Source organism: Sinocyclocheilus anshuiensis, unplaced genomic scaffold (genome assembly GCF_001515605.1).
Source record: "Sinocyclocheilus anshuiensis isolate Anshui unplaced genomic scaffold, SAMN03320099.WGS_v1.1 scaffold14, whole genome shotgun sequence".
Classification (NCBI taxonomy): domain Eukaryota; kingdom Metazoa; phylum Chordata; class Actinopteri; order Cypriniformes; family Cyprinidae; genus Sinocyclocheilus; species Sinocyclocheilus anshuiensis.
This window is the reverse complement of record NW_015544139.1, coordinates 176,746-198,222: the sequence shown is the minus strand read 5'-3', so window position 1 is coordinate 198,222 and position 21,477 is coordinate 176,746. Positions and strand designations below refer to the sequence as shown.

At 36.6% G+C, this 21,477-nt stretch overlaps 1 protein-coding gene across 1 annotated transcript in view; it reads left to right on the top strand.

Annotated features, from left to right (window-relative positions):
• The window catches only part of LOC107695011 (attractin-like), a 61,996-nt gene that overhangs the window by 29,589 nt on the left and 10,930 nt on the right, over nucleotides 1-21,477 (top strand). The window contains exons 14-26 of the mRNA XM_016494772.1: nucleotides 1,324-1,445; nucleotides 1,570-1,708; nucleotides 2,351-2,532; nucleotides 2,682-2,901; nucleotides 3,198-3,332; nucleotides 4,512-4,649; nucleotides 4,744-4,837; nucleotides 5,021-5,073; nucleotides 5,321-5,415; nucleotides 6,643-6,721; nucleotides 6,840-6,997; nucleotides 11,562-11,623; nucleotides 12,532-12,610. Coding sequence (XP_016350258.1) covers nucleotides 1,324-1,445; nucleotides 1,570-1,708; nucleotides 2,351-2,532; nucleotides 2,682-2,901; nucleotides 3,198-3,332; nucleotides 4,512-4,649; nucleotides 4,744-4,837; nucleotides 5,021-5,073; nucleotides 5,321-5,415; nucleotides 6,643-6,721; nucleotides 6,840-6,997; nucleotides 11,562-11,623; nucleotides 12,532-12,610 — 1,556 coding nt within the window. The remainder of the gene's footprint in view (nucleotides 1-1,323; nucleotides 1,446-1,569; nucleotides 1,709-2,350; nucleotides 2,533-2,681; nucleotides 2,902-3,197; nucleotides 3,333-4,511; nucleotides 4,650-4,743; nucleotides 4,838-5,020; nucleotides 5,074-5,320; nucleotides 5,416-6,642; nucleotides 6,722-6,839; nucleotides 6,998-11,561; nucleotides 11,624-12,531; nucleotides 12,611-21,477) is intronic.

Genomic DNA, 21,477 nt, shown 5'->3' with positions numbered 1-21,477 from the left:
TTTTATTCAGCAAGAACATATTAAATTGTTTAAAAGTGACAGTAAAGACATTTATAATGATATAAAAGATTTCTATTTCAAATAAATTCTGTTCTTTGTGAACTTTCTATTCATCAAAGAATAAAAAAAATCATAATTTGCACAAAAATGTCAGGTAGTACCAGTATTTTCAACATCATAATAAAGAAATGTTTCTTAAAGGGGTCCTATTATGCTCTTTTACAATGTCTTGATTTTGTTTTGGGGGTATACTAGAACAGGCTCTCATACTAGGTTGTTCGAAAAACACATTATTTTTCACAGATTTTAGATTATTACAAAACCTCTCTCCCCAGTCTGGCGTGAACGACTCGCATAGTTCCTGTATCAAATGAAGGTCCGCCTTAAAATATCTCCTTTTGAAGTGGACTTTGAGCTTTGTAACTTCGCAGATCTTTTTTTATGCTCAAACTGCAACATTACAGACTAACTAAAGTTGAAAAAGTGAAAAAGCATAATGGGACCCCTTTAAGCAGCAAATCAGCATGATTTCTGAAGAATCATGTGACACTGAAGACTGGAGTAATGATGCTGAAAATTCAGCTTTGCTATCACGGGAATAAATTACATTTGAAAATAGAAAACATTGGTTGTTTTGAGTTGTAATATTTCACACTATTACTGTTTTAATATTAATGTAGTTTTGATCAAATATGCAGCCTGTCTTTTGCCCGAGAAATCCCTTAGTTATAGTTATGAATTTATCACTAAGAGTGATGAATTATCACTGAGGGTTTTCTTAACTTAAAAGGGTTTATTGCACCCGGCTGCTGGCTCTCCTTATTGATGTGAAGTTTTTTATGCCTCATGGGATACTAGCAGGCAGTATTTATATTTATCCAGAATATTGCCAAAAAGGTCTAAATCCATGATGTACCAGGCAGTAAGAAGTTTTGCCCACACAGATAATGTTAGCTTTAGTTATTTGGCAAAAGAGGTGTTGTGAAAATACAATATCCACAAACACAAGCATTCTTAACTGAACAGGATTAGATTTCTTTGAGGATGATTTCTTTGAGGGCCAGAAATGATGGGTCATTTGCTCTATAGGTTTTTTTTACTGAAATTGTGATTCTCAATTTAATTCTAATCCAAATCAAAACTGTAAGAAGTAGGAAGAGCTAGTCCTGTCTGAATAGATGTTAATCTTAATGATCTGTCAGATGCAGTTGCTTACAACAGATTTATCTGTATGCTTAACTTTTGTTCCAGAGTATGGCATCACTGAATGCACAGTTACTGCCACAGGCGTTGTATGCAGTAATTTATGTGTGTGCTTTCCAGATGCAGATGGTGAAAAGTGTGACCAATATTCAGACTGCTACAGCTGCACAGCGAACACTAACAGCTGCCAGTGGTGCGCTGCGGTCTGTGTGTCTGGTCATAGTAACTGCACCAGTTCCCCGGTAAGACTCAACATTTAATACGCCATGACTTAAAGAAAAGTATGTGGAAGAACACAGTTCAGTTTATGAATTTGTAATACTGGGTCTTTGCTCTGACATGTCTAATCTGTCTGCCGGTCTGCAGGGTGGGATAATGGAGTATGAGGCATGTCCAAAGGATAACCCATCCTTTGTGTGCAGCAAGAAGACCAACTGTAAAAGTTGTGCCACAGATCAGAACTGCCAATGGGAGACGAGAAATCAAGAGTGCACTACCCTCCCTGGTAATGAACACAAACAGTGTGGTTTAACTGATCCTTTGACCTTCAAATCATATAGAAAGATCTTTGAAGTTCAAGAGCAAAGTCATATGTAAATAATGTGATAGTCCAGTGCAAAAACAATGTCAGAGCAACAAAGTATGAATAAAAGTATAGAATAAAATATCTAATATTATTGGGATAACATCACTCTTATTAATTTTGTGTTATTATTTTTTAAATTTAATTATTTATTATTTATTTTTGTTAAATGCCACCATTAATAATAATAATAATAATATCATGTTATTTAATTCGTTATTTTAAAAGCCTCTGTTTATCATTAGAATGTGTATTATATTATATTATATTGTATTATATTATATTAGTCTGTTTCAAAAACAATAGCAGAACATGATGATATAGACTGAAATGTATTATTGGGACAATATGGTGGGATAGTATCACTATTATTTATTTTAAATTATTTATTATTTTGTTAATTTAAAATCCTTCGTCCGTCATGATAATAATGAAAATATCACTATTATTATTATTTTGTTATTTCAAAGGCCTTCGTTCATCATTAAAACTCGATGTCACAATTGCCATGTTTGTCATATGTTAATCTGGATCCCTGATGATTGCGCCATGTTTGTGTTTTAGGGAATATCTGTGGGGAGAGTTGGCACCTGGTGGGGAACTCGTGTCTAAAGCTGATCACAGCCAAGGACTCGTATGACAACGCTAAACTGGCGTGTCGCAGTCACCAGGCGGTGCTGGCATCCCTCACCACGCAGAAGAAAGTCCAGTTCGTCCTCAAAGAGATGCATAACAGATCATTGCAAGTGAGATTGCTGCACATTTTCACAGTTTTTCTTCCTTATGACGTGGTTTTTTCATGACTTTATCACCTGGGGGGGTGTAAGGCACTAGTTTTTGTAAAGCTCTTCACACATTAAACTGAATTGAATATGACTTGTATTGTGTGCTGCAGTCAAAAGCAGTGATCACTCCGTGGGTGGGTCTGAGGAAGATCAATGTCTCCTACTGGTGCTGGGAGGACATGTCCCCCTTCACCAACTCCACGCTGCAGTGGCTGCCGGGTGAGCCCAGCGATGCTGGTTTTTGTGGGTACCTAGCTGAGCCCACTTTTAACGGACTAAAGGCGGCGACCTGCGTCAACTCTGTGAATGGGAGTCTGTGTGAAAGACCAAGTGAGAGATGCACATACTGTACACACACACAGCATTAACTAGTGCTCGCTTGTCTTATTAACAGAGAACTCGTGTCAGTGAATAATGTGCAAGTGTGCAGTTTCCTGTTTCAAAAATATTTTATTTGATAAATTCCTGTTTTTAAAATATGGTATTTTTTAATTTTTATGTTTTATATAATTTCCTTTTTAAAATTATTTTCTTATGTTTTTTAATATTTTATAAATAGTTTTTTTTTAAACAGGAAATTTTATAAAATTATAAAAAAAATATAATAGTAACAATAATAATAACAGCAACAACAATTCAAACACTGTTCCACGCCCCTTCCTCTTCAGGCCCCTCCCTCATTCCCGCCCCTCAGCCAATGTTAAACGTCAGCTTGTGCCCACTAGAGGGCAGCTACAACTGGTCCTTTATCCAGTGCCCAGGTAAAACTCATGTGACTTATACAAGTTGTTCTATACTGGTTGAGTTTGACAAGTATAAAAGGATAACAAAATGTCTCTTTGACGATAATATACTTAAAACGTGTCTAAAATTAAGCAACATTGTGAATATTGCAGTGCTTTTTTGGGTTATTCATAATATTTCTATTTAAAGAATCCTGAAAAAAAAATGCATCACATTTTCCACAAAAGTATTATACAGCACAAGTGTTTTCAACATTGATAATACTACAAAATGTTTCAGCATTTTAGAATAATTTCTAAAGGATCATGTGACATTGTAGAGTGGAGTAATGCCATCACAGGAATATAATACATTTTAAAATATTTTAAAATAGAAATATATTATTTTAAATTGGAATAATGTTTCACAGTATTACTGTTTTTACTGTATTTTTGATTAAATAAATGCAGCCTTTCATAAACATATATATTTTTTTATAGACCCACAAATTTTGAATGATATTGTACTTCTACTAAAAAATGTTGTTATTTAAGATAATATAAATGAAAATTATTAAATATAATTGGTTTAAAAAAAAAAAACTGGACTTAAACTGAAAACGTGCCTTGATCTTTTAATTCTTCATTTAAACATTGTGACTATTGTGAATGTTGAATAACCTTTTAAATCCATTTTAGAGATAATGTAATTATCACAATGTACAGTGAGTATAGAAAAGAATCACTCCCTTTAAAATATTCACATTTTGTTGCTTTTCAGCCTGAAATGAAGACGGACACAGTTTTGTTTTATCCAGCTGTATTTACTCAGTGCAACTTATAACATCCAAGTGAAAGATATAACACCAACATCAGAAAAACAAACAAACAAAAACACTAGAATGATTAGAGTTGGAAAAAGGATCACCCCTCCTAAAAATGACTTGTACACCCAATCAAGTGTAAAACAAAAACTGTGTCCGTCTTCATTTCAGGCTGCAAAGCAACAAAATGTGAATATTTTAAAGGGAGTGATTCTTTTCTATACCCACTGGAAATTGAAGCATTAAATAGCTGACAAAAACAACTTTTTAAACATAAATTGCTCTGGCGCTTTTTGTAGCTACTTTTATCTCCGTTTAACTTCAGATAATGTTGCCGTTTTATAATGTTGATCATGTTTTCTTCAGTTTTTCTGTTTGTTCCTCTCTCATGCAGCATGCCAGTGTAACGGACATAGCTCTTGTGTCAATGAGAGTGTGTGTGAGAGATGCGAGGACCTAACCACAGGCAAACAGTGTGAGAGCTGCATCTCCGGTTACTATGGCGATCCCACAAACGGGGGCAGCTGTCAGTGTAAGTCTAAACACAAGCCCTTGCCAAAATAAAGTTGGCTTTTGCTGGCAGTTTGATAGGGTCTTAACTGGATGTGTGTGTTGGTCATTTGCAGCTTGTAAGTGCAACGGCCATGCCAGCATGTGTAACTCTAACAATGGCAAATGCTTCTGTACCACCAAAGGCATCAAAGGAGACCGCTGCCATTTGTAAGTGTGCGCACACACACACTCGTTCTGCCTCAGTCTCATGAGGTTTTTTCCACTCTGCCATTATAAGTAATTTGTCAAATGTACGACGGATAGCTTATCGTTATCTTGTCTATATCAAACTCTATTCTTTATAATTCTACTCATTTTCACTCTCTGCTTTTGTTTCATTCTGTCCCTCAGGTGTGAGGTAGAGAACCGTTACCAGGGCAACCCTCTGAAGGGAACGTGTTATTGTGAGTATGTCAGTGCAGCGGCTGATGGCTGTTCACATTGTGGCTATTTGAGTAATTTAGTCATTTTCAGAACTACTCATTTTGTCCTTATCTGACTAAATCAGACAGAAACCACAAACCTGCACGTGTCAGTCAGTCTGTGAAAATGTCCAGATTTTTTTTCTCTCTGAGTAATATGTTCAATATTATCTTTTATCCTTTTCCTCTTTCTCACACACACAACTATTTCTTTATCTCTGACGCACAGACACTCTGCTGATAGATTACCAGTTTACCTTCAGTTTGTCTCAGGAGGATGACCGCTACTACACTGCCATCAACTTTGTGGCAACTCCAGATGAGGTGCGTTATGCTGAAAAGACTTCACTGTTCAGAAAGTACCTCTTTTTTTTTTTTTTCTTGTACAGTCATGGTCAACTAGGTGTCAATAAATCAAGGCTGACATCTTCCCTTGATTTGCAAACACAACAAACCAAATAGTGAACTAATTTGATTGACGTGCATTTGGACATCTGATGTTATTGTTATCAATAAAGTTTTTTTTTTCCACCATACATTTATTCAGCACTTCACTGTTGAACAGAGGAAACAATAGAGCATCGAGGGGGTTTATCAAGGGCACATTCTTACGTTAAAATTGAGCAGAAACACAATAGATCAGAAGCTTCTTGTCAGAAGGTTCCTCATGTACTTTGTGAGGTCCATCTTGAAATTTTGACACACACACACACACACACACACACACACACATATATGGGGTCAGTAAAATTTCTTTATGAAATTAATACTTTTATTCCACGAGAATGCATTATTTTGATCAGAAATGACAGTTAAGACAGATTATATGTAAAAAAAAATTAATCTTTTCTATTTATCAAATCATTTTTGGGGAAAAAGTACCACGGTTTCCACAAAAATATTAACAAAATATTAACATTAAAGACTAGAGTAAGTGCTGATGAAAATTCAGCTTTGCCATCACAGGAATAAATTATATAAATGTTTTAAATAGAAAATATAGTAAAAAAGAAAACAGTTATAGGTAATAATATTTCACAGTATTACTTTTCCACTGTATTTTTGATATTATAAATTTAGCCTTGGTGAACATAAGAGACTTTTAAAAACAATTGAAAAATACTTACAGGCTCCAAACATTTGAATGATAGTGTACTTATATTTTTAGGAAATTCACCATCAAAATATTTTTAAATATTACATAAGCATGCATGAATGTCTCTTTTTATATATAATAGAGACTTTAAATTTAATGACTTATGAAATAAAAGGGACTTTTATTTGATTTGATTTAATTTTTTTTTTTTTTTTGAGTTGACACTCAAGCAGAAGACATAGATGTGCATCAATTTGCAAAGCGGATCATGCTGTTAATCGTACTGCTGATATGCTATGGTATAAACGGTACAGCAGAATGTCTTTATAGCTTGTGAAAAAAGTTTGGGCTTATAAAAATAAATTTTAGAGGGTGTATATTTTTCTTTGATTCTTTCATATTTTGGCTTGTTTTGTCTGAATGTTGTTGTTTTTTTGGGGGGATTTCTCTTGCAGCAAAATCGAGACCTGGACATGTTTATTAATGCCTCAAAAAACTTTAACCTCAACATCACATGGGCAACCAGCTTTGCAGGTATGGAGCCCAGTCATCATGTGCTAAACATATATTTTAAGCACATCATAAATGTGCTGTGTGTGCAGTTGAATCTCTCTTCCTTCCTGTAACCCTGCATTTCTTCCTTTCTGAGCAGCTGGGACTCAAGCTGGTGAGGAAATCCCTATAGTCTCCCGCAGCAACATAAAGGAATTCAAAGACAGTTTCTCCAACGAGAAGTTCGATTTCCGTAGCAATGCCAACATTACCTTCTACGTGTATGTCAGCAACTTCACCTGGCCAGTCAAAATCCAGGTGAGAGGAGTCCACTGACATACACAGAAAAATATCACTGCTGTGTGTGTGTGAGCACCATTTAAACATCAGCGAGGGTCTTTGTGTTTTGTTTTGCTATCTTATCCTCTCCTTCCATCTGTAAATTCACACAGGCCGTGTCCTTTTATTATTTCTCATATATCTTTGGCCTTTTCTGTCTGGTCTGGAAATGATTTGGCAGAGCTCCCCCCCCCTCTTCTCTACTCCTTTCCTCCTCTTTTCCTTTTCCCCTCCTCTCTTCCTTTGCTTTGGAAAGTGATCTAACTTACCCTCCTGTGCTAGGACTCTGAAACTCAGAGTTTGGGTTTGATTTTCCGTCCACTATTCTAGAGCACGTTCTCTCCTCAGCTCATGGAGAAAGGGTGAATTTCTCACAGGTAACGCCTTATTGTCTCTCTCGTTCGCCTTTCGCTTCTCTAACTGACCTTTGGATGCCACATTTCATCTAACAGAGGTTGTATGTGCAGATTTGAGCGCGAATGTGGGCGAGAGGGGTTGCGCTGTGGTAACTCTGGAGGACAGAGGGGCTGTTGTCAGGCATTTAGAGGAGAACGACGAGAGGGTTTGGGCTGGAGAAAAACGCAGCACTTGAAACCTGCTCTGTAAATATGGCAGGCTGAGACTGAGAGTGTCAGAAGGAATGTTAAGTTGAAACACATGGCTCTTTGAGAGCGAGAGACTGAGAGGAATAAGAGAGATCAGAAAGTTCAGAAGAGGCACAGTTCCAGCCTTCTGTTTCTGCCTCTTGTTTTCTTTTTGCCTTTGGTCAAAGATTCTGTGCAGCCAGTGTAGTTTTTGGCCAATGGAATGGAAGAGTGTATGCATGTGAATCTAAACAAGAGTATAGTAGGAGCGTTCATGTGACGAGTTTCTGTATGCATGTTATTTAAAAGCAGAATTTGATTGAATCCCTCAAAAACATTTACAGGTCACATTTCAACCCCAAATCAATTTTTTTTCATTTTGCATAAAGACTTCTTTCTTATGAATCGCATAATAATGAAGACATTTTCCTTTGTGTTTGCATTTTTACATTTTTAATTGGTGTAAATTAAAATTCATGTAAACAACAACAAACGCTACCACTGTGTCTAAATACAGTTGAAATCATATAATTATTTATTCACATAATTTTTTTGGCTTCATTGTCATTGGGGTGAAAGATGATTAAAGCTACCTTTCCAACATTCATGCGATTGTCAAATTTTGCACCCTGGAAGTAGCCTGTTACCCTCTGCTTTTTCACCATAGTAAAATGAATGAGTAATGAATGTATGAATATCCACACAAACAAGCAAATAACCGCCTTTAGAGCTGAAATAATGATAAAAAAAACATAAATAATTATAATACCGTTATTATGGACAATTCATAACTGTCCATTTTACAAAAGTAGTATTTATAAATAATGTTTTAGTGCTAATATGTTGGTAATTTGACCTCCCAGTCAAAGTTTTGATTAGAGTTCATCACGCCCGGTCGGTGTTTGCATACAGTCTAGCTGCAGAAGTTTACATATTTCTGCACACTCAAAGCTCAGATCAGATCTGAAAATTCTGTATACACTAATAAACTCTACACAGCTCTGTCATTTGTCGGAGAGAGTGGAAAGGCAGGTTTACATTGTCATTGGGGTGAAAGATGATTAAAGCTACCTTTCCAACATTCATGCGATTGTCAAATTTTGCACCCTGGAAGTAGCCTGTTACCCTCTGCTTTTTCACCATAGTAAAATGAATGAGTAATGAATGTATGAATATCCACACAAACAAGCAAATAACCGCCTTTAGAGCTGAAATAATGATAAAAAAAACATAAATAATTATAATACCGTTATTATGGACAATTCATAACTGTCCATTTTACAAAAGTAGTATTTATAAATAATGTTTTAGTGCTAATATGTTGGTAATTTGACCTCCCAGTCAAAGTTTTGATTAGAGTTCATCACGCCCGGTCGGTGTTTGCATACAGTCTAGCTGCAGAAGTTTACATATTTCTGCACACTCAAAGCTCAGATCAGATCTGAAAATTCTGTATACACTAATAAACTCTAACAGCTCTGTCATTTGTCGGAGAGTGGAAAGGCAGGTTTAGACACATTTTTGACAGGTTTTTGTGAGATTCAGCTGCTTAAAAAATGACACGCTTTAAAATACACTGGACTCATTCTTTTTAGCCCAGTTTAATTTTCAGAGACAAGTCTTATATTCATAGGTCGACTTCATGAGGAGTGTAAACACCAGAGCTGTGTCACGCTGTCAAAACATTGCTCTGTTTGTTTGAGCAGTGCGACATGTCAACTTCTGCCTCAGCCAATGGCACGAGTTTGGGGTGGGACTGGCTGTTTGTGCAAACAATGGCAGATGGGGGCAGAATGTAAAAAGTGTTTGAGACCTCAAACTTCAGAATCCAAATTTGGATTTTTGCGTTTCATAGTGGTTCAGAAATGACACACTCCTCCGTTCATCTTGTAAGAGTTATTAGCAAAGTTATTAGCAAATGTCTGATTCTACAGGCCTATGTTCTGTCAGTGATGATTGCTGTACATTCGTTTTTTAGGTTTAATCCTCCTCCACGGATCACACAAAATAAAACAGACTTCATTTACACTAGTTAGCTAACCTTGGCAGGTGGACCAGAATGTTCTCTCTTGTTTAGATTGGGTGAGCCACATCATTATCTCTTAAAACATGACTAACAAGCTATGTATAGTGTTTACGTCACACACACCACATGAATGCCGTGTGAGACAGGTTGTCGTGTGAATGACAGTGATAAGTGGGATTGCTATTGTTTCATGTTGAATGTGTGTGGGTATCAGTGCTGTGAGTCAGGCCCCGTTTGTCTTTGAGACTGTGCGTCTGAATATGAGGAGGTTGTGGCGTGTGAGAGAGGTCGTATCAGCGCACAGCATCTGCTCAATGAGAGCTCTGTGAATTCACCCTCCATGCTGTGGACGTCTGGCATGCTCTCTTTTACCCTGTTCTCTCCTTCTCCCTTGCTGAAAATCCTGTGCTTATTTTGGAAATGGCCTGGAGGAATAGAGAGGGAAGAGTGAGCTTGTTTGAAAGCAGGTAAAAGATGGCGAGAAAATGACTGTTTTAAAGTGGAAACTTCTCTGGTGTGTCCCCTAGACTCTGCCCTCCTTACGGTAGACGGCTTTAAGACTGCATCCATAAACAGAGAGCCAGGAATGATATAAAGCCATTGCACTGCTCATTTCAGTGGTATGAAATGAAAGGGTCATTTTAAACAATCTTTTAACACAATTGTGGGCTTGTTTCACGTTTCACACATTGGGTTAGTAATTAATTCTGACTTATCAGGTTTTCTTATTTCATGCTGTACGTTTGCGAATCCTGGGTTAACATTCTCATTTGCATATTTACAAGGTTAATAACACAGATTGGACAAGTACAGCTCGTAGTGAGCGTTTGACCAGTTTTAATAACAGCTTGACCATCTGGGTAAACGTCGACATGTAAATCTTCTCTGGTTGCCTTATATATTCTGAAAAATACTAGGAAGAAAAAACGGAATGAAAATGCAGAGGAGCATTTGCCATCACTTTTCAATTCTTTTTTTCCTCCATTAGACACTAAACACAGTGTGTGAAAGTTGTACAAGTGTTGTATTAATATCTAATGAAGTAAGCAGTGATATTGCCTGTTGTTAAATAACTCCACATCCGCAGTGTTTTACACTCTATACTGGGGTTTTCAAACTGAAAGGGGGCCGTAAGGGAGTGCTAGGGAGTCCATAGAACAAGTATAGAGAAAAACAGAAGAAAAAAAATAAATAGAAAATAGTATACTAAATAACCAATTAATTGGATTACTTTACAAATAATATTTTAAATAAAACAAATATTTTGTAAAATATATTTAAATAATTGTAAAAAAATATGTATTTAAATTTTATGATGTTTAAAGAATTTTAATTTTATTATTTATTTAACAGTAACCCCATGAATTACTTTGAACTTCTGAAGCCATAGATAAACATAATAATAGATAATAATAATTAAATAAAAATTCCAAATTCCCCTGCTCTATACCTTTGGTACTGCAGTAGGACTTTAGCATAAAATATCAATCCTGTTGTGGAACAGGCATGAGTAACCCAGAATTAAAAGTGCTGCTCTTTTCAAAATTATAGGTTTGAAACATTGCTTAAAAGTGCTTTACCTGGTCTTAATAAATACACTAGCTCAGGGTTAATACTAGTGTGGAAAGCCATTGCTCTTTGTCAACCCTTACTCTCTCGCTGTTATTGGAGGTCCGTCATAATAACATAGTCGTGCCAAAATAATATGATTACATATTTGAATTAGAATGGAGAGTCTGAAACTGTAGAGATGCTCTTTTCTCTTGATCATGTGTGGGGAGAGAGAGACGTATAGCAGCAGGGGGCAGTATTGGTACAGTCAGAAACGAAACATTTGCTCATGTCCTATTTAGACAACAAAAAACGCATGTACACAGAAGCATGTAAATGAATGTTTTTCTCCCTATTTAACACCCATTTCTCTTCTCCTCAGATCGCTTTCTCTCAACACAGTAACTTCATGGATTTGGTTCAGTTCTTTGTCACGTTCTTCAGGTAAGGCACTTTGCTTGTGTTATAAGCAAGCATATGAATTACTCAAGTCTTTGATGATCTTTGAACTTCTAACGCCACAGATATTCTCACATACCCATTTGAATCTAAATTTTGTACATTTTTGAATGGAACACATTGGGCTCTAGTGTGTTCGGGGTGTGATTATGGCTCTAAGCTCTAATTCACCTCTGGAGGACTTGCTGTAATATGTTATTGATTCAGGAAGCAGGTGGCGTAGACCATATATAGCAAATTCACCCCATGTTTCTGTCACATACACACATTCTCACACATTCTGCCATGCCGCTTGTTACACTTCTTACTGGTTCCCTAACAGCAAAAGTGTGATTAAAATATGATAATCTTTCAGATGTGGTCATGCATCATGTATGAAGACGCATATGATTCATACACTGCATGTACACACATGTAACATACCAACTGTGGCTGTGGTCGGCCATGGTTCCTCATCATTAGTTATGTCAGCTCAGCCATGATAAATTGCACCAACTCTTCATGGCCTTGGTGTGTGTGCGCGTGTGTGGGTGAGCTATTCCCAAAACCCAAAGCGAATGTATTTCAGCTCTGCACACACCTGCACTTATAAGGTATAAACATGCACCTACACATTTATGATTTCCTCCATTACAGCCCAGTTCTCTTATACATGAGAGGCGCATTCATGAGCTTTGGCCCCGTTACCATGAGGATACCAACACTCCTGATCTTTAGCACACCTGTGAAACTACCTCTAATTAATTAAACATGAACTGCCCCGTGTGTGCTTGAGATGTGATCTTGGCATGGCTCGTTGGAACATGGTCATTTCAGTGTTTTCCATAAAAGAACATCCAAAAACGTTACTGATTGTCCTCTTCCATTTCCCGTTTTGTCTTGTGTGTGTGTAGCTGTTTCCTGTCCTTGCTTCTGGTGGCAGCAGTCGTATGGAAGATAAAACAGAGCTGCTGGGCGTCACGGCGCAGAGAGGTCAGTGCTGTAGCATTTCCCTTGTTACCTGTGGAATTTCATTGACCTTCCCTGCCTCTTGCTGCTCTACACCGCTTTGAACCATCCCATTAATGTCACATCAGCATCTCTGAATGCTGTCAGTCTGGTTGGACAGATCCATCCGTTAGGCTGTTTTTGGACAATTCCACTAGAAGCTGGTCTCTATGTCTTTTGTTTTTTATCATTATTTGTTTTTTAATGGCGGTTACTGATATCTTGTGAGCATTTTGTTGGTTTTATGCAATTTAGATACATTTCAGCTACACAAATTATTTAAGTGGATTTATAAGTTAGTATTAAGAAATATTCTCATGGTGTGAAGCAATTGGTTTTCTTAAATGGTTGGAGTGACCTTAGCTTTTTGGTTTTACAGTGTATACTTAATCATGAAATAACAATTGTTATTTTTATATGTAAATAACCTTTAGAAACTGTGTTTGAAATAAATAAGGAGCAGTAAATTACTACTGATACAAAAAACATGAGAAATTTATTTTGTAATTTTATTTTGTTATGCACACGGATGTCCTTTGCTTAGATGCATGTTGAAAAGCCACTAAAAGTAATTTATCCAAATATCATCAAATATATCTAAGCATTGAATTTTTTAGGTAGAATGTGAGCTTATTGATGCATTTCAGTGAATCTGCTTTTCTATTTCAGCCGTTCCTTCTGGTCAGTGGCTTTCCATATACTTAGTTAGTATTTCGTTTGGACATAGTTACTTTTCTACTAAGTTTAATGGTGCAGCACATAAATATTTGATAGTGTGTAAGGTAGTGCTCCTTTACGTCTCAACTACTGTTGGAAACTACAGTACTGCATCCAGCTCCTGTTGATTAGCAATCCATAACCTCAAAATGGGCAGATATATATTGGCCAATTATTTGGTCTTTCTGGTAACATTTTTTTTATAAATCGTTCGGAAAACATGCTAGTCTAGTGGGTTTGAAATAGTCTAATATAAACCAATGTTCAATTAGTAAAACTTAATGTGCTGTTAATCTACTTTTAAAACAATTTGTTGGTTGTCACCAGTTAATTCATTGATTTTATTACATTGTGGTCAGATTTGTTAAAAAGAAGAAAATGTGCTGGAATAAGATCCTTGATTTTACAGCCCCCACAGAGACTGAAGAGGTTTGGTTTTGAAAGGTTTCAATAGGCCAATTTAAACCATGCAGAGGTGTTTATAAGGGCTAATGTGAGTGTCCTTTAAAGGACCCTCTTCACCATCTGGCTTAGTGAAGTACTCTCATCCAATAAAAAGTGCTAATACTTTTTCCTCTCTTTCACACAACAATCAAACACGCGTTCATATGCGTACATGCACATCACTTCCTATCCCAGTCTTGAACGTTAAAGTTTTGCACTCTTCTGATCCTTTAACTTAAAGCATGACTTTTACTTATGATCTCCATGGTAACCAGACATAGAGGGCTAATTTAGGGTAAGCATGACCCAGCAAACAGACCACTTAATCCTACGCTTGCACCTGATGATATATTTTTATGATTCTGATCCAATTCTTCAAGTAGTGTTCTTAACAAGTGCCTTATTAGCCTGGGGTGGCATAATGGTTATGGAGCTTGAATATGCATATGTTTATTTTATTTTCAGAATGTATAATTTATATTTTATTCATTTATTTCATGTATTATTATTGTGATTTTATTTATTTATTTTTGCATAGTCTGAAATAGGCCACTTTCATAATATGTAACCTACAGTGAATATGAGATATATTGCAGAATATACACAGGTCTGCAGTAGTTTTCTGATAGAATTTTTTTTTCTTCATATGGGACTGGTTCGATGTCAAGTTGATGGTTACACTTTAAGTCATTCCTTTGGTGATGCAGAAATGTAACCAATATACAAATGCACAATGGTTATTGGCTGTTATTAGAGTTGTTGTTGTTTTTTAAATAGTTGATAATGGATATAAAAAAACAAATAAATTATTTTAATTGTGAATGCTTATTTTCCCTATTTTCACATTTAAAGTACATTTGCTGTCATCTACACTTATTAAATGTTGATCTTTAAAACCCAATAATTGAATAACAGAAATGATACATTTTGAATAGGTAACACATATTTACTGTTAATTAAGAGTTTTCCCTGAACAAACTCCTAATGTGCTGCTTATTAATAAGGTAGCTGTTAAGTTTAGGTATGGGGTCGGATTAAGGAATCAAAAATATGGCCATGCAGAATAAGGCATTAATAATATATGTGCTTTATAAGTACTAATAAACAGCCAGTATGCTAGTAATATGCATGCTAATAAGCAACTAGTTAATAGTGAGAATTGGTCGTTAAAATAAAGTGTTACCAAATATTTATTTAGGCAATTAAAGAATATAGAATTTCGAGATCTACCATTTCTATTAGCAATAATTCTAATATTGTTGCTTACCTATTTTTAATTTACATTTTATTGTTAGTTTATACTTCCTTCATGTACTTTGTAATCAGTATTTCTATACTTTACATTGTATTAAATTGTATTAAATATGATTGTGAATGATAAAGCTGCATATATGTGTGTGCCCTGTCTTTGAACACCACTGTCCCATTTGAAAAACCATCGGAGGGTCGCTCGGATGTTGAAACTATAATTGCAAATCATAAGTGACCTTTTCTCAAAGCGCTCTGTGTGTGTGCGTGCAAGTAATTACACAGAATTCCTCCGGAGGTGCTCTGAAAGAGTTTCCAGGTAAATCTTTCGGTGATAAATATCACAAGCCTCGCAGGCAGAGAACGTACTGTGACCCAAAAATCAAAGTTGCGGGTTATCGTTTTTTTAGGGACTATCCTCTGTAATTGTTAGATATGCAAATGAGGGCCACTCAGCTGAGATGAGCTGATGCTAACAGACTGCTGATTATTTTCTTTAATCTTGCGAATGTGCGTCATTCAAAGAATATTACAAAAGCATCCTTTTGAAATTTCTATTCAGTCCCATTTTAAAATAAGACTGCATGCTCCTGTGTGTTTAGTACAGACTCCTGGATATGTTACACATTTACTATTGCATTGGAGAATATTTTTGATTTATGTGTTTGTGCGCATGGAGTGTGTTAAAAATCTGCCTTTGTTATTGGTTAATGTTCATTTATGACCCAATTAAATTCACTTTAGTCTCTTTCTAACACCGAACACACTATTTTTCTCACACACAAAGGTAACAAGATTTAAGATTTGTGATAAGCATGAGTTTCTCTTCTTCAGTCATCTTCACACACACTACCTCTCGCACCTTTATTGATGAGGCTGTGAATTAAACTGACAGAGAGTGGCTTGTGAATTAGTCGTAGTGGGAATAGCTGTCGATATTCTCTGTCCATGTGCGTGCGCTATAATGAGGTGGCCTGGTAGCTGGTGTCTCGTGTTTGTGTGTCCGTTTTACACTGAGAACAAATTCTTGTTACCAACTCTGTCCCAAGGTTTTTTTTAATAGCTGTATGTAGTTTTGTTAGTCGTTTTTGTTGTTAAAAGAGTTATATCATGACAAATCAATTCTTTGATCTTATTATTTAAGATGACTTTACAGCCGTCTTATTATGAAAACCCAGTGTATCAACTCTTTCCTCGCTACCAAATTGACTCCTTGAATTAGAAACCAGAAACATTTACATTTGACGGCATGTGTACATGTCAACAAGGCATAGGAAATAGGTTAGATATTATTATTCCTAAACACCAGAAGAACAGATGCAAAGAGTAAAAGCTTGTGCTGTATCTGTCTGTGTGTAGCACTTCCTGCGCTGCATATCCTGCATAAGAGTACCAGAGAAACAAGCAGCTGATATTTATTTTTAGCAAAGTCCTTTATCATTTCAGTGTGATCTTAACATTTCCGTGCAAATTGTTTTGTGAACCTGTCACAATGAACTGCAGACTTTTCAAACAGTCTGTTATTGAAGGATGCTGCAATTAAAAAGTATATTGTAGTCAAAATAAAAAGTGAGAGCAGCAAAGTTTCTCATGTCTTGTGGGAAGAGAGTGTTCACATAGTCCTAGAAGATATTAAAGCTGCAGTCCGTAAGTTTCGCCTCTTTGTTGCCATCTCTGTTTGAAACCTGCAATTGCAGTTATTTGCGGAATTATCTTGTTTACGTGGGATGTGCATTGGCTCCTCAGCGCGGATGAATCTAATGTTTTGAGGTGCATGTGTGGGCTGTCAGTCAATGCACCAGTGTGGATGTTCACTGTACTTCGGAATTACAGATGCTACGTCTTGGAAGCATGTCCAAAATAAGACTTTTCACCAGAAAATGTCATCTGAACGAGTACGTAACATGTCTGCCAGTTTATAAGGGTTAATGTGAGCCTTAACATATATATTGCGTGACTACGTGTATTAGTGTTATCTGTGGATTTCAATTTCTGTACAGTCTAATCTCTAGTTGTCATACCATTCAAATGTCATCGAAATAAATTGTTCTTTTAACCTCAAAAAGCAATTTAATGCTCCTTAGAACTCATTCTAAAATGACAAGTTTAATCATTCCAGCTGCTGTAAGAAAAGGCTACAAATGATCCGCCACCTGCAGCATCTACACACGTGTTATAGCCTACTAGCTGGGACTCCTTGTGTGGGACTGTTGTGAATCGGGCTAAGATATGGAGATAGTCTTGAACACTGATTGATTATGTACTTGCTCAATAATTGATTTTGAGTCATTTTTAACCAAAAAAAGTTACGGAATGCAGCTTTAAATACAGAACAGCAAACAATGGCCTGTTTTAATTCTAAGGATCAGTGAGAGAGAGAGAGAGAGTGGAAAACAGAAAACTAAAATGTGGTATGTACTAAATTTTAGTGCAAAAAACTTTACCACCATATAAGTGGACTGAGGGAAAAATTACATACATACACACTACATTTTCAGGTAGTTTGTCTTGATTAACTCGAACTGTTTCACATAAGAGAGATCTGGGAGAAGAGAGAGATGTGACCCTGGACCACAAAACCAGTCTTAAGTCGCTGGGGTATATTTGTAACAATAGCCAAAAATACATTGTATGGGTCAAAATTATTGATTTTTCTTTTATGCCAAAAATCATTAGGATATTAAGTAAAGATCATGTTCCATGAAGATATTTTGTACATTTCCTACTGTAAATATATTAAAACTTAATTTTTGATTGGTAATATGCATTGCTAAGAACTTAATTTGGACAACTTTAAAGGCGATTTTCTCAATATTTAGATTTTTTTGCACCCTCAGATTCCAGATTTTCAAATAGTTGTATCTCGTCCAAATATTGTCCTATCCTAACAAGCATCAATGGGAAGCTTAGTTATTCAGCTTTCAGATGATGTATAAATCTCAATTTCGAAAAATTGACCCTTATGACTGGTTTTGTGGTCCAGGGTCACAGATTTGGTGTGAAAGGAGGTAGTGATCAACCCCTCCTGCTTGTCCTGGAGACAAATGTCATTCATGGATGGCATGTGATGGTTAATGGTCCTCTTGTGGTCGTAATGATGATCTGCAGCTGGTCTTTCTAGTGGCAGATGCAGCCAAAATGAGAGAATAATTGATGTTGGTAGAATTCATTTTCATCTGTATTATTTTTGAGTACTTTTCAGAATTAATTCTGTCAACATCAGTTATTCTCTCATTGTACTTCTGATCAGAATTCTCTTAGAAAGATTCTTTGTATGTGGGTTTTTGGACAGTGTTTTGAAGGAAGTCAAATCCTTGACCATCTGTAGCAGGTCAAGACTGATGAATTTTAGCTGAGATAGTAAAGCTTTTGAGATTTTGGCAGAATATTTTTTGCTTTTTCAGCAGAGGAACAGTACACAAGGACAAAAAAATCTCCCAAAATCCTGGGACAGTTGGTAAATGTAATGTTGCACTGTTGCAGGAGTGACCAGGTTGGGTCTAACTAGCCCTTCTGATGTCTTATTTCTTGAAAAAGCCTTGTTGACTTTGTGTTCTTTAATGCTGAAGAAGTCATCCTGACCCTCACAATGAAAATGTTTGAGCAGGAACTGTAGTTCCAGCATGGGGGTCTCTGGCGCTTGGAGAGACGTCTTTATCTTTTTTGTAATGAATGGCAGGGCCTTGCAAACAGTGCAGTTGCTGAGTTTTTTTATGCCGTCCTGTACAAAGCCTCATCTCCCTTCCCAAGACCTCTCTTCTCTGCAAAGCAATGTCCTTTGGGTGTTGTCTGTAGTTTTATTTAGATGTGGTTTGGGTTGGGATGCACTTTTCTCACCAGCGCAAGATTGAGCTATTATTGCAGTCAGTTCTGTGGAGTTGAAACACTTTTCCGAATGTTCATCTCTGTGCTAGTGTTTTATTTGTCTTGACACATTTCACGCTTCACCTGTGTGAGATGATTAAGAGAAGCATTACATGATCAGAGCTCCTCTGGGGCAAACTACCCGATCAGTCATACTGTATTTTGTTCCATCTCTTCTTGAGAACATGAACAAAATGAATATGACTATCTGTTTATAATTAGGGAGTTTGTGACTCAGGGTTTTATGATTAAATGTCCCGTGATTACGGCAGACCATACTAGAAGTGATAACCTGCTAATTCAGGGGAAAGGGGAATTATTAAGGGTGATTTATTTTTTCTTTATTTCTTTTGTCTTCATTTATTTTATTTTATTTTTTTTTTTTTTCAATTTTAGTTGAAAACAGCGGTTTTAATTTATAATTATGCACTTTTTGTATTATTTAAGTATTTATTTTTTAATAAATATTACAATATTTTGTTATATTAATATTTTTTTCAGTTTCAGAATTGTTTTTTGCTTTTCACTTAAAACAGCAGCATGTATTGTTCTATTTGTCTATGATAACATACAGAACTGTATCATGCACAAAATAATTAAAAGGACCATTTATGGTTCAGCATCATGGACTGGATCTGCTCAGATCTCATGTTAGATTGTCTGCATTCTGGATTTGAAATCTACATTTTTGGCAATATGCTGATTATGGATGGGTACCGAAACCCGGTATTTAATCGGTCCTGGGGCTAAATTATGAAAGACCGGATTATCGATAAGCTCTGACGTTAACGGTTCTGCTATCGGTACTGGAGAAATTAATAAAACACATACATTGGGATGGGTACCGAAACCCGGTATTTAATCGGTCCCGGGGCTAAATTATGAAAGACCGGAGTATCGATAAGCTCTGACGTTAACGGTTCTGCTATTGGTACTAGAGAAATTAAGAAAACACACATACATTTATTATTGCTATATATACATTATCTTGCAAATTCTATCTCACCAGAGTCACCAGCTGTTTTTCAAACATTTGTCTATGATGCATTTTTGCTATTTGCAATTCAGAAGCGAGTTCGAGCTCACGCGGAGGAGCTTCAGCACGCGCAACTTGAAAGCCCTGTTTAATTATGATAGAAGAGAGAACTAAACATTCAAACATCTGCTTACACATTAGGCCTGTGGCTGTTTTATTAAGCTAATTAAATTTTTTTATTTCGATTTTGGCTTCTAAGGATTATACAAAAGAAGACATGAGGTAAAGCTATTAAAAACTAGCTGCGTTTCGTATTTGGCAACTTCTTTCCCTTCACAGCGGTGCGCATTCTTTCCTCCCTAAAACCCAAACTTAACGTCAGAATCAGCTCAATTGGTGATTGCTGTAAAATGCCGTCTTTACTGTTGCTAAATTGCGGGACATGTTTGATAATAAAACGTCGAAAGCACTCCGCAAAAGAGACACTGTTCCTCAGGCTGAAATGTGTGCGCACGGCGCACTCCAAAACGGAAAAACAAATTACACTTTGAGCTTCGGGTGCATGTCCAAACGATCAAGTACACACAAAAATGTCAAAATGGCCGGCTTGGAGAGTATTTACTTAAACACAGTTTATGTCTTAAGTGGAGGAGATCCCAGGGCACTCATGGTCGAATAGAACAAACGTCGCACGTGATAAGAGATACATATGAAATCTGCAGAGCAGGAGGGCGCGAGGATTGGAATTGGGAACCGCTGATGTAGCCTATTGTAATGTTGTCTCTGGTGTTCTGGTCTGTGAGCGTAAATGCATTCAGGGGGCGTGGCTTTGGATGGCGATTGCAGGGAGGGTGGGACGTTCGCTTTCAGTGCTATCAGGCTAACGTTAGCATTTTCCATGATCTCCTACTACACCTTTAATCTATCAGAAAATCAGTCACAGCTCTTAATCTGAATAACGTTATAGCTTTAATAAGCATTAAAGGTGTAACAGGTGATTGTCTTCAGAAACATTCATGCTGTGCAGACAGAGTGAGAATGGCAGACAAACATCAACAAGCCGATCTTCCTTCATGGTATTGTAGTACTGTTACTAACTGTACTATAAAGTTTTCTCAAAGGGGGAATGACACATGATGTAGCCCACCGGTTCCCAAATCCAGTCCTCGCACAAGGGAAGCAGGGGAAATCTGTTGAAGTTTACTTCACTTCGGAACATTCATTCACGGATTTGCGCTGCGCAGCGTCTTCACACACAGACTAAACTTACTAGAGAAGTGTGACATAATATACATAGAACTGTTGACTTGTTTCAAAAATAGGAACCCCCCCCCCCCAATTGTGCAGATAGAAATCTGCACAATTGGGAGTTTCAAGTCAGGGCAAAAAAGATCCCGTGCAGATTTCACTCATGTTCACACATATTCGTTGCGTTGACCAACAGAAAGCTGCTTAGTTTGAACCTTTTTGTAAAAATTCACCAAAATTGTGTAAACTACACAAATTCATGATCGCCTCAGAGTCAGTCCACTTTAACTTTCATATGAAAACGGCGACAGACTTTTCGTCTCCTCCCCGTCTTTCAGCGCGCTCTTCAGTTCCG